General features: G+C 56.0%; 4 protein-coding genes and 1 non-coding gene across 5 annotated transcripts; 2 read left to right on the forward strand and 3 right to left on the reverse strand.

Moving 5' to 3' along the window:
* The first annotated feature begins 3,473 nt into the window (after positions 1-3,473).
* FAM110D (family with sequence similarity 110 member D) lies at positions 3,474-5,023 on the forward strand. The gene is made up of 2 exons (XM_060081100.1): positions 3,474-3,487; positions 4,117-5,023. Exons 1-2 carry the CDS (start codon positions 3,474-3,476, stop codon positions 5,021-5,023), a joined length of 921 nt encoding a protein of 306 aa, XP_059937083.1.
* Positions 5,024-6,475: 1,452 nt separating this feature from the next.
* C2H1orf232 (chromosome 2 C1orf232 homolog) lies at positions 6,476-9,899 on the reverse strand. The gene is made up of 4 exons (XM_060081114.1): positions 9,816-9,899; positions 8,396-8,479; positions 8,185-8,282; positions 6,476-6,761 (listed from the first exon to the last, which is right to left on the reverse strand). Exons 1-4 carry the CDS (start codon positions 9,897-9,899, stop codon positions 6,476-6,478), a joined length of 552 nt encoding a protein of 183 aa, XP_059937097.1.
* Positions 9,900-11,198: 1,299 nt separating this feature from the next.
* ZNF593 (zinc finger protein 593) lies at positions 11,199-12,186 on the forward strand. The gene is made up of 3 exons (XM_060081128.1): positions 11,199-11,504; positions 11,740-11,802; positions 11,894-12,186. Exons 1-3 carry the CDS (start codon positions 11,305-11,307, stop codon positions 12,033-12,035), a joined length of 405 nt encoding a protein of 134 aa, XP_059937111.1. The 5' UTR covers positions 11,199-11,304; the 3' UTR covers positions 12,036-12,186.
* Positions 12,187-12,528: 342 nt separating this feature from the next.
* Positions 12,529-12,996, reverse strand: ZNF593OS (ZNF593 opposite strand). The gene is made up of 2 exons (XM_060088704.1): positions 12,952-12,996; positions 12,529-12,675 (listed from the first exon to the last, which is right to left on the reverse strand). Exons 1-2 carry the CDS (start codon positions 12,994-12,996, stop codon positions 12,529-12,531), a joined length of 192 nt encoding a protein of 63 aa, XP_059944687.1.
* Positions 12,997-15,685: 2,689 nt separating this feature from the next.
* Positions 15,686-15,757, reverse strand: TRNAV-UAC (transfer RNA valine (anticodon UAC)). Its single transcript has one exon. It is a non-coding gene; the product is annotated as a tRNA-Val (tRNA).
* Between the last annotated feature and the right edge of the window lie 120 nt (positions 15,758-15,877).

The following is a 15,877-nucleotide window of genomic DNA, read 5'->3' on the forward strand; positions in this document are numbered from 1 at the left end:
GGGACCCATGACCAGAAAGACAGATGATCCAGTTCAAGTCAAGTGTGACCAAGAGACAGGCAGGGCAGGCAGCTGGATCTCCCACGATCTCCCCCACCTCCCACCTCTTTCAGGGCTGACTCCTTCAGGGCTCGCTCAGCCGAAAGCCAATCCAGTCAAACCTCGCCCCCATGACTCTGCTCTCCAGGATGGTAGTATGTGTCTATTGACATCCTGGGATAGGGTACCATCACCCCTCAGACTGGGAGCTCCTGAAAGCAGGGCTCTTTGACCAGTCCCCACCCCCAGACTCCTGAGGGCAGGGCTGTGTCTGGCCCTTCTGACTGGGGACTCCCAGGGCTGGGGCTGTGTCTCCCTACTCTGAGCACTCCTGAGGGGAGGTGGGCTCACTTTTAGTCACCCTCATCAGACTGGGGGCTACCCCAGGGCAGCACCTGCATTGTACTCTGAATCCCCCTCTTTCTGTAGCCCAGTATCTGTCTGGAGCTGAGAAGGAGGCCCCTGCCTGCCCTGCCACCCAACCCGGATGCTCCTTTAAGACCAAAGGGATGGGGGTTGTATAAGAGTCAGACACAACAGCCCCATCCTCCCCCTCCTTCACAGGCCAGGTTTCCTGCCATTGACAGCATCCCAGCTGGGCCCTGCCCGGCCTCATGCTTAACCCCTTCATGACCAGATCTCAGGGCTACTGGCCTGCACCTGCAAACTTCATCTATAAAATTAGGAAAATAATTGAGTTGTTTTGAGGATTAAATGTGTTAATCATTGTGTGAAGTACTCAGAACAGTGCCCTAGGATATATTAGTCTCTCAATAAAAATTAGCCGTTCTTCCTAATTGTGTGAGCTTGGGTTAGTCATTTCACATATCTGAGCCTCAGTCTCTTAAGCAGTCAAATGGAGAAAATAACAAACCTACTTCCGAAACATAGTCCTGGGGATGAACTGTGATAATGTATATGGGAGCATTTTGTAGAGTGCTGTAACAACACAATATGGAACTATCTATCATGAACAAAAAAAAAATACTCCCTCTAACTAGGTAATAAAAATCTCTTACCAGGAGATGGGCCTTTTGGTTTTCAGACTTATTACCTTACTTGACAGGCAGAAGGTACAGTGGAAAGAGTGGATTTGGGTTGGAAATAAGTACCCCCCTTTAATCCTGTTTCCTTACCCATAAAGTGGGGTGGTCACTCCTGCTGGGTCCTCTGTTTAGGGTCCTTGGGAGGGACAAAGGAGATCAGAGAGCACAGGTGTGAATGTGCTTTGCAAACATTAAAAAGTGCTAGAAGGGAGGGAAAAGGATTTGTGAAAAGTGGCCATGGGGTGGTGGTGCAGGAACCTCTTGGCAAGGACATTGGTCTTTGAGCTCTGGGTACTGCAGAGTTTACCCACTGGGGAGAGAAGAGGGGCTCTCTTGGAACCAGCATTGTGGAGCCTGGGCTCCCCCTTGAGACATGAGGTGTCAAATAAGAAGCTGTGCTAGCTCTAGAATTTCCCAATGGGGGCAGAGAAGGAAGGAGGTCCTTTACCCAGGCTTGGCCCCAGAATCATCCCTTCATCAACCTCTTCCCAGACAATCCCATTTGCCATCAGAGGACCTTGAGCAGAGGCAGCTCCAATGGGCTCCCTTGTGACCTTCATGCCAAGACTTGCTGGGAGGGGCTCACCCAGCACATCTGCAGCACCACTGCCCCCGCCTTTAGGTTGCAGATTCCTGGCCTCACCCCTCGGGAGAGCAAGCTTGACACCATCCACACACCTGGACCAGGACAGGTCTCAACCTGCTACAGAGGGGAAAAGCTGGTTAACTAGAACCCTGCGCCTTCTTATCTGAATGAGGAGGATCTGCCAAGGCCCAGCAGAGGGGGCTGACCCCACGTGAATCGCATGTCCCCACCCCAGGCCTCTGGAGGAAGCTTGGGAATCAGGAGACCTTGTCTGGGGTGCTGGCTGTGCCCCAAGCTCACTGTGCCTCTGTGCAAATCACTTAACCTGTCAGGGACCGTTTGACCATCTGTAAAGTAAAGGAGCTGGATGTGGTCCAAAGGTCCTCTCCAGCACTGAGACTGTGACCAGGAAGGAGTTAACAGAGGCCAGGCTCCAGGTCAGGAAGGCAAGGGTTAACCTGGGGGGGGTGGAGGCTCTCTTGGCTTTTCCTGTGTAGCGTGAGGTTTGGCTGCCACCAAAGTTACTTCCAGTCCCTGCTGTCCCTCCTGCCTTCAGTCTGGACCTGCCTGGGGACCCTGGCATTCAGCCTCACCATGCAGAGGTGAGTGCATCCTGAGCCCAGGGCTGGGGTGGGAGGGCACCCAGGGACCCAAGGGCAAGGAGGCTGGCACCAAGCCAGTGAGCACAGTCCCCTAGCCTGCATCTGCATCCAAAGCCAAATGCTTGGGCAAAGTTCGGACCACTAACCCCAGTACTGGGAGAGGGTGGGCAAAGGGATGGCGGGCACAAAGATGTCTGCCAGGCTTCTAGGGTGGAATGTCTGTGGTTGGGCACCAAGGCAGCCCAGAAGGCAGGGAAGAGGCAGTGGACAGCAAACTATTTTCGTCCCTGTGTTTAGGAACTTTTTATAGCCTCCTGCACAGCGCTCGGAAGAGAAGGAGGGGACGGGAGGGTACCCTTGAAGTCAGACAAGCACAGTGCCCTCCTGGGACCTTGGAATCTGACCTATTGCCAAGTTTAGTCATTGGGAGGCAGGAAGGAGGGCACTGCTAGGCTTTCCTTGCCGCCTGGTTTCCCAGTCACCAACTACCTATGGACTGACTTGCTAGACCCTAGATGGGTGTATGTAAGTGTGTGGGGGGGGAGTGGGTGGGTGTTGGTGTGTGTGTGTGTGTGTGTGTATACACACAGACTGCCCTGGGGTGGGTAGGGTTGGCAGAGTCTCTGCCCCAAGGCCCCTTACCAGGGCTCCCCTCCCCCCATCCCTGGCAAGTTCTGTTCCTTTGTTGCCTGCAGACCCGAGTTCTCCTCAGCCCCCAGAACTGATGTGTCCCTCTCAGCTGAATGGAGGATGGGGGGAGCAGGGAAACGGGGATGGGGTAGAGTGTACTGAGCCGTGTGGGTGGCCCATTCTGTTACTGCCAAGGGAACTGTCAGCTCTTGATTTACAACCCCTCCAGCCCCCCTTCCCCAGCAGAAGGGAGCTGGATGAGAAGGGTCACGGGTTTTAGGATGAGGGACCCTGAGGGCAGATTTCTGGGAACGCAGGTTATTGGGAAGAATTAGTGGAAGGAAATTTTTAGTGAGATAAGGGGCCAATCTCTAGCAGAAAGTGCTTGGTTTTATAGCAGCAGGAATAGAAGCAAAACATAGAGGAAAGTTTTGACAGGCAAGTGAGATACTCATTTTGAACAAGTTCTGGACTGCAAAGCAAGAGATCTGGGTTCCAGTCCTGGGCCCAAACTCTCAGTAAGACCTGAACAAGCCTCCTCCTCTCAGGGCCAGTTTTCTCTTCTATGAAATGGAAATGCAGAGGTAAACAAGGTGATGTATACAGTTGGGCATTGTGGAATTCCCTTCGCAGGGGGCACAGAGCAGGTGGCAGGTAGCTGGCTGAAGTGACCTGGTGACCATCTCCCTCTCTTTCCCTGATGGCCCTGCTGGGCCTGGGCAGGGCAGTTGGCTGCAATTACTGGAGGCTCCTACCCTGTGGTTATATCCCTGACCTCTGTGTTTGGGGGCGGGATGGGTGGGTCCTGCTGGAGCCAGCATGTGGCTGGGAAGCCTCCTTGTCTTGGACTCAAAGTTGCTAGGTTGGGAAGAGGTATTTTTTCCGGTTGAGGCTACTTTCGGGAATTGGGCAGGGACCAGCCCCATTTCCTTTTCCAAGTGTCCTGCTTGCTGATGCTTGCTTGGCATGGCCCTGTGGCCAGAATGGGGCACCCTCAAAGGGGCATATGTTTCTGGGTGGCCAGGGAGCCCCTGCCCATTGTCTCTGAGGGACGGGCGTGGGAGGGATACCTGAGCCTCTGACCCCTGGGCATGGCACCTGGCTGACTTGGATGGGGGAGGGGTGGCTGGCTGAGCCTATTCCCAGGAATGCCTGCAGGAGACGGGCAGGGACATTTCCTACTCTCCCCCTGACCATTCCTCTTTCTCCGCAGGTCCCAGGAGGCCCCAGCCAATTGCTCTCAGCTCCTCAACTATCTGCCTACCTCCAGTGGCTTATGGGGCACTGTCCTGCCCAGTTCTGCTAAGATGCTCCTGGCCTCTCCCTCCACCCCATCCAGGGGACGGACCCCCAGCGCTGTGGAGAGGCTGGAGGCCGACAAAGCCAAGTACGTCAAGACGCACCAGGTGATAGCGCGACGCCAGGAGCCAGCTCTGCGTGGGGGTCCCGGGCCGCTCACCCCGCACCCCTGCAACGAGCTGGGGCCCCCTCCATCGCCCAGGACGCCCAGACCTGCCCGCCGGGGCAGTGGCAGGCGGCTGCCAAGGCCTGATTCCCTCATCTTCTACCGCCAGAAGCGGGACTGCAAGGCTTCAGTGAACAAAGAGAACGCCAAGGGCCAGGGGCTCGTGCGTCGCCTCTTCCTGGGCGCCCCCCGAGACGTCGCTTCAAGCAGCCCAGGCTCAACGGAGCGACCCGCGGCTCCTGGGGGTTGGGCCGCGCCCCAAGATGCCCCAGAAGCAGCGGGAAAGCGGGCATTGTGCCCCACGTGCTCGCTGCCCCTGTCGGAGAAGGAGCGCTTCTTCAACTACTGCGGTCTGGAGCGCGCGCTGGTGGAGGTGCTGGGCGCCGAGCGCTTCTCTCCGCAGAGCTGGGGCGCCGACACCAGCCCCCAGCCCGGAACGTCGCCGCCGCCCGGCTCTGGGGACGCCAGCGACTGGACGTCCAGCGACGGCGGCGCAGAACACCGGGAGCGTGCGGAGGGCGGTGGCTCGGAAGCGGCGGGCTCGGCGCGGGACGGGCGCCCCCAGGTGTCGGTGGTGGAGCGCAACGCGCGCGTCATCCAGTGGTTGTACGGCTGCCAGCGCGCCCGCGGCCCGCCGCGCGAGTCCGAGGTGTGACTGCCGCCGCTCGTGAGCAGGCTCTGGTGGAGTCCGGGGTCCGGGGAAGGGCAAGGGGTGAGCGCGGGGCTGGACCCAGGCACGGGTGGGGACACCCTGCCTCTCACGCGCCGGGTGCTTTTGGGCAAACCCTTCCCTTTGGATCTCGGTTTCCCCTCATGAACCTTGGGAGGATGGAACAAAAAGATCCTCAAGGCCCTTCCCAGCGCAGGCGGCGGACGGGGAGGGGGCGGCCTCGTGGCCCCTGTGGAGGCCGGGAGGCTAGTGAAGACTGGGCGAGTGAGGACTGGGATGGGAGATCAGAGAACCTGCTGAATAAAGTCAAAAAGTTATTTAAAGGAGTCGAGAGGCTGGATTACAGAGCAGACGCGCGAGGGTTTTTGGAGTGTGGGTTCCAGGCAGACTGTGCCTCTCGGGACCGCAGACACACCTCTCGGTGATCAAAGTATATTTGAAATGGTCACAAAGCGCTTGGCAAAGTTCCTGGCATATAGAAAGTGCTCAATAAACGAAGCCGCTATGACCACTACCGAATTGGCACTAACACTATTATGATCGTCTCCGCCACCGACCCCCCAGGAGGGTCCAAATTAGAGCTGGGAGCCGGGAATCGCGCGTTTGTGGAGTTTTGGGGAGGGGTCTGCTCCAGAAATCTGGGGTTCACCAGCCCCCGAAGGCTCCCATTCCTGGAGCTTTGCTACCCATTTTGGTTACTAGATATGAAGGGCTGAGATGTGGAGGATCCAGAATCGAGGACAATAAAGGACTCTTCAAACCAGGACTTTGCCAACCCGCAGCCTCACATCTTGTCACCGTCTTCCTTTCCCTCAAAGACAAACAAGGTCACCTGTTTTCCTCACATGTTCACACCTGTAAGTCTTTGTTCAAGGCCGCCTCCCTTTGCCTGGGTTACCTTCCCCTTTCTCTCCACTCATCCTTCTAAGATTACATATACGCATTCTCAGGAACTCCTGAATTTCCCAGCCGGGGTCATCTCCTCTGAGCTCCCAGCTACAGCCTTATTTTTGTGCCTCACCTTATCACCTTGTGTGGGACCCGCTGGTAGTCTGGGTTCTCTTGTTAGTCACTGACCTTCCCCTGGTACAGGGACAGCCCACGTAGCGAGGCCACAGGAAACGTTTGTCGAACTAAAAGGGGCTGGACAGGGCGGCGGTACTTGTCCTTTAGGGTTCCCCAGATTCCTGGAAAGTTGGACCCTAAGTCGAACACAATCTATCCTGATACCTAGGAGGTCTCTGGTCATTTTCTCCTTGTACGTTTGTGGGGGGAGAAGGCGAGGACCACTCCAGCTGGACCCTGCCCTGAGGTTGCCCACCCAAAAGCAGCCTTCCCCGCCGTATGGACAAAAGCACGCGGTCACACGGGGTGTCGGGCCAGGGTTTTTTTTTTATCGCGGGAGGGGAGAGGCGGTCGCCCAGTTAGGCCGGCAGACTAGTCGCCCTTGGGCGCAGCTTTCACCCTCAACTCGGCCAGTTTGTGGGTGAGGAAGCCCCACTTGAAGCCGGCTGCGGGATCGGCTTCCCGCGGCTCGGGGCGCTCGGCGGCCTCGTCCCCGGCTTCAGGGTCCTGATCCGGAGTGGGTTCCGCGTCGCGTAGCATGGACGCTGCCGCCGCCTGCTGCTGCTGCTGCTGCTGCCACCTGCTGGCGAACGCGTCCCAGAACCCGGTCCCGCGCGTCTCCGCCGCCGGCGGAGAGGAGGGCTGCGCCGCCAGCGGGCTGCAGGAGAGAGGCGGGGTCAGGGGCTGGCCGAGAGGCCCCGGAGAGGACAAAGGACAGGAGGCGGGGTCAAGGGGCCAGTAGTGGGGCCAGTGGGGCCCGGGTGAGGTCAGGGGCTGGAGGGGCCCGGGAGACTGGGGGCAGGGCCTGGAGGCAAGGGGAGGGCTCAGAGGCACTGGGAAAGGGGGCTGGGGTGGGACAGGGTCAGGGGATTAGGTGAGGGGTCTGGGAAGAGGGGACCGGGATCAGGATCCCTGGGGAGAGAGCTGGGGTCAGGGGTTTACGGTAGAGGAGAGGGGCGAGGCCAGAGGAGGGGAGCCAGAGGCGCAGGGTCTGGGAAGGTGGAGGAGGAGGACGAGCCCTGAGAGAGGGGCGGGCGGAAGGATGCGAAGGGACTGTGGGACCAGAATGGGAACGTTAGATCCGGGGAGGGGGCGGGGTCAGACTCGGGGCGGTCGTTCCGGAACCCGAGGGCAGAGCCCTGGGGAAGGAGACGGGGCGGGGACAGGGGTCTGGCTCTGGGATGGAGGAAAAGAGGGTCCAGAAAAATGAGGGACGCTGGGGAGAAGGATGGGTGGAGCGACCCCGAGGGAAGGAGAAAGGCCTAGATCAAAGGCTTACGGGAGAGGGGGACTAGGGAGGTAGCAAGTAGATGTGGGGGGAGGGCAATCAAGGAGCAGTGATGAGGCTTGAGGTAGGGAGAGGGAGTGAGCAGGAGGGAGAAAAGGAACCCTGGGGCATGAGAGATGGGTGGGTCAGGGGGAACCTAGGGAAGAAAGGAATAGGGGAATGCCAAAAGGGAAGTGTGACTGGGCTGGAGGAAAGGGCAGAGATGGAGTGTGTGACAGAATAGAGCTAGGAGGAAGACAAGGCCCAGAGTCTGACCCTCTATGCCCCCAGCATCAAAGGCCTGTTAAGACAGTGGTTCCTAAACTATTGTCCTCAAGTCTTCAGGGAGCTCGCTGAAAATATAGATACCAGGCCTCAGCCAACACCGGCTGAATCAAAATCTTTGAGGGAGGGTCTGGGAATTTGTGTTTGTCTCAAGTTCCCTGGGAGGATGAGGGTTTAGACCAATACTTGGGAACCACTGATCTGAACCACTCTCTGTTGCAAACACCTAAAGCTTCTCTCCTGGGTTCCCTTCTTCTAGGGAGATGACCCCTCCCACATGGATGGGGAGAGAGAGCCCATAATACCTTTTAGCATCTCAATCCCAACAGCTGGTAAATTCCTCCTGAGATCTAACCTAATCTCCCAGATATGCTGATTGGGCCTCTTGCCTGCTGAGAGAAACAGAAACAGCCAGGGGCTGGCCCTCCCTAGTCCTCGGTAGTCAGAAAGACAAACAAACCAGAAGGAAAGGACACGGGAGAAGGGGATCCCCAGGCCCATCCCAGACCCCCTCAACACACACACGTACTGGTCAGCACAGGGCTCTGGGGGCAGCAGCTTGTCCTCATCTTCTTTGTTAAACAGAGACGACATTGTCAGCCAGCCTCTCGCCCCAACCCCCTGAACCTGGGAGAGAGAGGGGCTGGGAGTCAAGGAGGGGCCCCAGCACCACCCCCCAGGACTCCACAGCAGCTTCTGCCAGGCTCCCCAGGGTTGGGGTGGAAGAAGGGAGAACTCACCCGGCGGGCCAGCTGTGACATGGGATTGAAGGCCTCTTCAGCTGGTTCTGCTGCGTCAGACTCCACTAACGCTGGGTTCTCCTTCTGGGACACAAGACCCCTACCCAGCATGAGAGAGGCCCCAGAGGAATATGACCTCCCTCCCCCACTGCTAGCCTGGTACACATAGACCTGGCACCCCAAACCCCATGGAACAAGACGCACACCTAGGCCCCTGACACCCTCCAAAAATACACGCAGCTGTACCTCTATGCAAAGCTACCTGTCACACATTTCCTGTATAGTTAATCCTTGCAGACACCTTTGAGCTCGCATACTGCCCACCCACAAACACATGCATACACACTGCAAAACATGTGGACAAGGGCTTGCATGCCAGTATAGACACACACCTGTACAGGAGCGTGCCTCCACATGGCTACAACTCTTCACCTGTATGTACACAGATATATGTGCTGTGAGGCACCTACACAAGGACACTTACACAGTTATACCATTCACACCTGTGCACTTCCACAGCTGAAGACAGCTGCATGGAGGCCCACTCACAGCACACAGAACCTCTCCACCCATCCACAGACACCAAGACACAGATGTTCACACACACCCAAACACACATGCCATACAAACATAGTACCTGCGAATGCCTGCATGCCTCTGTAGACTTCTGCCCCCCCAAAACACACCTGAAAATACCTGTAACCGGTTCACACCTGCACACACACCTTAACTGGGGATTCCACACGGACGCCAATCCCAATACTGACCCACAGATACTTCTACACAGGGCCAGCCCTAGACACCAACCTGTGTAGACATACACATGTTCACACTGACATACACACACCCCAGCACTAGTTCCTGCCTCTGCCATATCTGTTTGTGCAACTGCCATTTATCACAGCCTCCAGAGGTAAGACTGTTTTGGAGCCTTTTCAATTTTTCTTTTTAAATGTCAGAACAAACATGGTCCAAGTATGGCTCTGTTCTGTTGCTGCTACAGTAACCCTCAGTGTACAAGTGCCACTTCCCCTACTTCCCGGGGGCTTGCTTCCTCTCAAGGCGAGTCATCCTGCTTTTGCTCAGCTCTGCCCATCAGAAAGTTGTGTCAAGCTGAGTGTATCTGCGTGGGTACTGCGCATGGGTCCTAAAAGGATCCCTTCCGTGTGGCAGCCCTTGAGATCTTTGGAGACAGTGACCACTCTTCCAGTGCCCCCCAAGTCTTTTCTTCCTTGGTTTTCTGGAGCGTCCTGACTTTCTGACACTGCACCGTGCCATTGGTCATCCATGAATTGCCAGTTGCTTCTGCACAAATCCCTCTTTCTCCCTCTATCATAGCCAGTCCCTTGCCCTTCTTAGTATCTTTCACTCCTGCTGCCCCTCTGCTCATGCCCCATCCAGCAAGCAGGATAGTACCCACCTCCTCTGCCAGGTCCTCCTCAGATTCCCCACTCAGGGTCTGTAGCACTTTGGACTTGTAGGTTTTCCAGAAGGTTTGGTTCATGGCTGCAGGGGAAATGGGCCTGGCACCCAGGCACAGGAGGCACCCAGTGTGTCTGGCTTCAGGAACTTGGTGAGGCTGAGAGCCTGTCCCAGGGATCAGGTGACCTCATTAAAGATGCACCAGCCTCCCCAGATGGCACAGTGCCCAGCAGGTGAACCCGATCCAAAGGAGTCTGTGGTGAGAGCCAGCTTCTGCCACTTCAGCCCCTCGTCTTGACCCATATTCGCCAAGAATAATGAAGACATAGTGAAGACTCCCTCCACAGAAGCCTCCTTCCTGGGCCTAGGAGTTCTTGAATTTGATCATTTGGAATGGCTCCAGAAATATCCTCTTCCATTCACGAATTCCATTTACAAAGTCCTTGGGCTCAGGACCCACAGTGGTTCCCCTGTGACTGTAGCCATACCAGCTGTGCCCTCAACAGGGCTCTGCCCTGTGTCTGCACTCAGCCTCTGTGAACTGGAGTGGGAAGGTCCCAAGGCTCCCAGTCGGTGCCCTGGGCTTACATTTCACCGCTTTGTCTGGGCTGGAAACTGATTCCTTTCCCCAGGGATGCACGTGCTGGTCTCCCTGTTTCCTGGCAACAGGTTCCAAGGAACCCGGAGCTCCTGAATTATTGCTGAGTTCCTCTGGTCAGCCTGGAAGGCACCAGGCTCTGGTGCATGGGGAAAGGCTCTCTGGCCCTCTCCCCACTCTGAGCACACAACACCTGGGCTGTATCTCTCCCTTTGATGCCAGCCCACGCCTGGGAGTCCAGGGCTCAGAGAAGGGGCTCAAAGATGGGAGGTCCTTCTGTGAGCATCTCCTTTTCCTGTGAGAGGAGCCGACCCCTCTTGAGTCTGACAGTACGCCTAAGCACTGTGATCTCTGGGGAGGAATAACTGGGGAGGGGTGAGAAGTGGCGAGGGCTTTCTCAGGGACTAGATGTATTTCTGTGGGGGCCGGGATCCCAAACTTACTCACTTTCATTCATTTATTAATTTATTAACATCACAGACATTTTTCAGTGCCTCCCAAATATGCAGCATCCCCCCGACACACCCGCAACGCGGAGTCTAAGATCTGGGAACCAGGAAGGGGTGATAAGGCCAGAGGACGGTGCTGTGGGCCAGGCGGGGCGGGCAGGGCAGCGGACGGGCCGGCATCCCCCCAGGGAACGCACCACCCTGCCCTTCCAGCGACGGAAGAGGACGCTTCGTGGGGTCCGGCCCCGAGCTCCGTCACTGACGTCGACGGCCGCCTGGGGGCGCTCGAGGCGCGGCCCGCGCAAGTGACGTCATCAGAGGCGGTCTGGCAGAGCCTGATCATTCCCAGGGCGTCCCAAGGCGTCATTGAGCAGTCCGGAAGCGCCCACACGTGTTCTCCCAACTCGGCTCTGGGACCCCTAGTCTTGCTGTCACCCGCCATGGGTCGCTCCCGCCGGACGGGCGCGCACCGAGCGCACTCCCTGGCCCGCCAGATGAAGGCGAAGCGGCGGCAGCCAGACCTGGATGAGATTCACCGCGATTTGCGGCCCCAGGTTGCCGCACGGCCCCGGCCAGACCCAGGCGCGGAACCCGATCCCGACCTGCCAGGGGGCGGCCTGCATCGCTGTCTGGCCTGCGCGTGAGTTCCGGCCGGGCCCAGCCTGAGGAGGAGAAGGGTCCGCGGTACGGGCCAGGGGTGTGAGATCCGGGTCCCGGGACGCGCAGGGTCTCTTCTCCTGGGACCAGTGGGTCTGCCGGCCTCCCATCCCTTCAAGCCCGGAGCCTAGCATCAGGGAATGAGCTAGGGTCAGGGAAATAGGCGTACCTGAGAGGTATCACCTTCTAACTATCCTCCTTACCCCCCATCCCTACAGGAGGTACTTCATCGATTCTGCCAACCTGAAGACCCACTTCCGATCCAAAGACCACAAGAAAAGGTATGAAGGAGTAAGGAGAGGATTGATGGATGTGTGCCGGGCAGACAGGGCTTGCATCTGGTCAGCTCTCAACTCCTGTTCTTTTTCCCAGGCTGAAGCAGCTGAGTGTGGAGCCCTACAGTCAGGAAGAAGCAGAGAGGGCAGCGGGTATGGGTTCCTATGTTCCTCCCCAAAGGCTGGCAGTGCCCACAGAAGTATCCACCGCAGTCCCTGAGATGGACACGTCTACCTGACACGGCCTGAGGATGCAAGGCAGAGGAGCTGCCCATGGACAATGATGCAAGGGCCAGGCTGGGAGAGACTATGCCAGCCTCTTTTGGTTTGGGAAGTAGATGGCCTCTTCCGGGTGCCCTCCCTCCCAATAAAAGAACTGGATAAAGAGGACTTGCCTGTGACTCGCTAACCTCCAGGCCACTCCTCCAAATTCAAGCTCTGTAAGGGTTTCTCTCTACTCCTGTGTACAGGGTCCAGGGTGTTTGCTCCCTACTTGATTCAGCTTTAGAACCTGCATCCTTTCCTTTCTTCAGGGATCCTGGCATATGAGCCGAAGCCCCCCATTGCAGCCCAGGTGTGTGGGGGGGATGGCTAGGATCAGGTTTATACTACCTTGCTTCCAATGAGGGCAGGGAGTGACCCCCCCCCCTCAGAAAAGAAGTAGGCTCCTGAGATTGCAGCCCCCGCGAGTCACCTACCCCGCAGGGCCGAGGTGAGAGGCTGCCCACTTCATCATGGAGCCTGTGGCGGCCGCCGCTGCCCCACCATCTTCCAGACAGCATAGCAGGAGCCGCCCAGCCCGAGGATAGCCAGCAGTGCAGCCACGATCCCCACCAGCGGACTCCGGGGCTCTGCCTTCAGCTCCCCGGCTATCTGCATCTGGAGGTGCACAGAGGGTCCACCTGAGGGGTCAGCTGAGGCTTCTGGGAGGGTGGGGGGTGGAAAGGGGCTGAGAAGCTACAGCTGAGGGAAGGAGATATGGATACCATTGCTGCCCCAGGGAGATTCCACCCCAATCCCTCTCGCTTCACTGCCTATGTGGGCCCTGGCTGCTCAGGCGGCAGGGAACGTGACAGCCTGGCTGCTGGGTATCATCCCAGCCATGGTAGGGGGAGGAAGGGGTCGGTCCCAGAAGCCACCATTTGGGGTGTTTACCTGTAGCACTCGGAAGTAGCCAGGTGTCAGGCGTCGAAATCGCATGGTGGGTGCTGCTAGTCTTCCTGACGTCCTGTGGGATGGAAGCGGGAATGAGTACCAGTGGCGTTCATGGTGCCAAGAAGTGGAAATCAGGACAGAGAGGATGCTCACCAGCGTCTGCCTTCCCAGGTCTGACAGGGGGCGGGGCAGCTAGACCTTTAAATCTGTCCCTTCCCCCGCCTGCCCGCCCTGCCAGCCTTAGGAGCAGCTGTCAGGAGAGATCAGCATCAGGCCTGAGCAGCACCTCCCCCACCCACCAGGGAGTCCAGGCCGGGTAGGCAGGAGAGGCCTTGCCTGGCAGTGTTGAGAAGTCTCAGGCCTGGACCAGGTATGGGAGGGCCTCCCAGCCCTGGTCATGGCCCTAACCCTACCTCAGATGATTGGATGTCACCAGCCAGCTCTCAGCAAAGGAGGGGTTGGGTGCCTTATTAGCACCCCCTCCAAACAGGAATAGGCCTTTTTCACTTGGTTTCTGTTGGATCAACCACACCTACCTTGGGGGAAGGCACATTCCACCCCTTTCCCCAAGATGGAGTTCCTGTAGGGACTTCCTTATCTCAGCTTGGGGACAATAAAAGATCTGCATCTTAAGAAAGCTGTCTGAGGGCTTCCCTGGTGGCGCAGTGGTTAAGAATCCGCCTGCCAATGCAGGGGACACGTGTTTGAGCCCTGGTCCAGGAAGATCCCACATGCCGCGGAGCAACTAAGCCTGTGCGCCACGTTTACTGAGCCTGCGCTCTAGAGCCTGAGAGCCACAACTACTGAGCCTGCGTGCCACAGCTACTGAAGCCCACATGCCTAGAGCCTGTGCTCCGCAACAGGAGAAGCCACCGCAATGAGATGCCTGCGAACCACAACGAAGAGTAGCCCCCGATCGCTGCAACCAGAGAAAGCCTGTGCACAGCAGCAAAGACCCAATGCAGCCAAAAATAAATAAATAAAAATAAATAATAATAACATTAAAAAAAAAAGAAAGCTGTCTGAGGTGTGCTAAAAAATAGTAGCTGACTGGGAGTTCCCTGCTGGCCTAGTGGTTAGAATTCCAGGCTTTCACTGCCATGGCTTGGGTTCAATACCTGGATCCTGCAAGCCACGTGGCGTGGCCAAAAAGAAAAAATAGTAGCTGACTGTGCTGGGCATTATTCTATGATTTCATTTGGTATTGATTAACTCATAAAAATGGGGGGACAAGCATATTTCCAGAGTAGCATGTAGAGTATCTGCCTATAGAGAGGATGGAAGAACACCCAGAAAACTTAACAGTGGCCCAACCTGGGCAACAGGATGGGGACATGCTGGGGAAAGGGCATGTCCTCCTTCCACTTAATGACCTAGTTATCGCTGAAATTTTTACAGCGAATAGATCCAAAGACCTTTCATAAACTCACAAAACTACCTTCAAAATAGAAGCTGCCATTTACTGTGCCCCTAACTGCCTAGCCCTGCCACGTGTTGGGGGCCCAGAGTAAAGGCACTGGTGTGGTTGTTAGGACCCCAGTCCTTTACAGGGAGTATTTGAGTACACGTGGTGAGTTCTTGTTGGTTTCTCCCCTACAAGATTGTGAGTTCAGGGAGGGCAGAGGCTGGCTGGCTTCTCCCCCCTATCTTGTGCCAGCTCAGGGTAGGTGTTTGATGAAGTCAGGATGGTGGAGATAGGTCTGTGTTTATTGGGTTTTCCCAGAGTGCCACAGGGAGGCCAGTGTAAGAAGAGGCAAAAACATTAAAGGGGAAAGCACCGAGGAGTGTTAAAGGGATACACACAGTGCAGCGTTTGAGGACGTGAGGCCAAGGACAAAGCCAGAGAGGTGGGGGCCAAATTGCAAATTGGAAGCCTACTGGTTCACAAATGAGGGAGCAAGTCCTGTGGGGACCTGGTGAGCTGGAGTCCCCTTGAAAGGAAGCAGCCGACGATCTGCACTCATGTTTGATGCCACGTGTGAAGGTGGGATGGGGTGAACAGAGCTGGCCAAGTTTCAGAGAACTCAATTTGTATGTGAAATTGTTAAATGATGACAAAACACACACACCACATGGACATCTGTGGGCCAGATTCAGACTTCAGGTCTCTGGGTGACAATCAAGATCATGACAGGCTTTGGAGGCCAGGTATTGGGGCACTGGTAGAGATTCCAAGTTAGGTGACACAGAGGGGGCAGGCCTCCCAGGCCCCTCCCCACGGAATTAAAGCAATAATAACTCATATCTACCTCATATTACAGATTTCAAAATATTTAAAAGACATCCTTACAGAGCTAAGGTCTAGTCACACACCCCCAGCCCCTGGCTTTTAGAGAGGAAGAAACCGGTTCAGAGAGGTGTAAGGGGTGGGCTCAGTCACATAGCAAGTGGAGCTGATTTTTTTTTTTTTGGCTGCCCTGGGTCTTAGTTGAGGCACGTGGGATCTTTTTTAGTTGCAGCACGTGGACTCTTAGTTGCAGCGTGTGGAATCTAGTTCCCCAACCAGGGATCCAACCCAGGCCCCCTGAATTGGGAGCATGGAGTCTTACCCACTGGACCACCAGGAAAGTCCTGGAACTGATTATTTTTTTAATTGAGATGTAGTTAATTTACAATGTGTTAGTTTCAGGTGTACAGCAAAGTGATTCAGTGATATATATATATATAAGAATACATATTAATATATATATATATTTTTTTTCTTTTTTTGGCTGCACCACACGGCATGCGGAACTTCCCTGACCAGGGATCAAACCCGTGCCCCTGCAGTGTAAGTGCAGCGTCTTAACCACTGGACCACCAGGGAAGTCCAAGAATATATATATATTCTCGCATATATATTCAAATTCTTTTCCCTTATAGATTAGTACAAAATATTGAGTATAGTTCCCTGTGCTATATAGTAGGTCCTCGCTGGTTATCTATT

Source organism: Mesoplodon densirostris, chromosome 2 (assembly GCF_025265405.1).
Source record: "Mesoplodon densirostris isolate mMesDen1 chromosome 2, mMesDen1 primary haplotype, whole genome shotgun sequence".
NCBI lineage: Eukaryota > Metazoa > Chordata > Mammalia > Artiodactyla > Ziphiidae > Mesoplodon > Mesoplodon densirostris.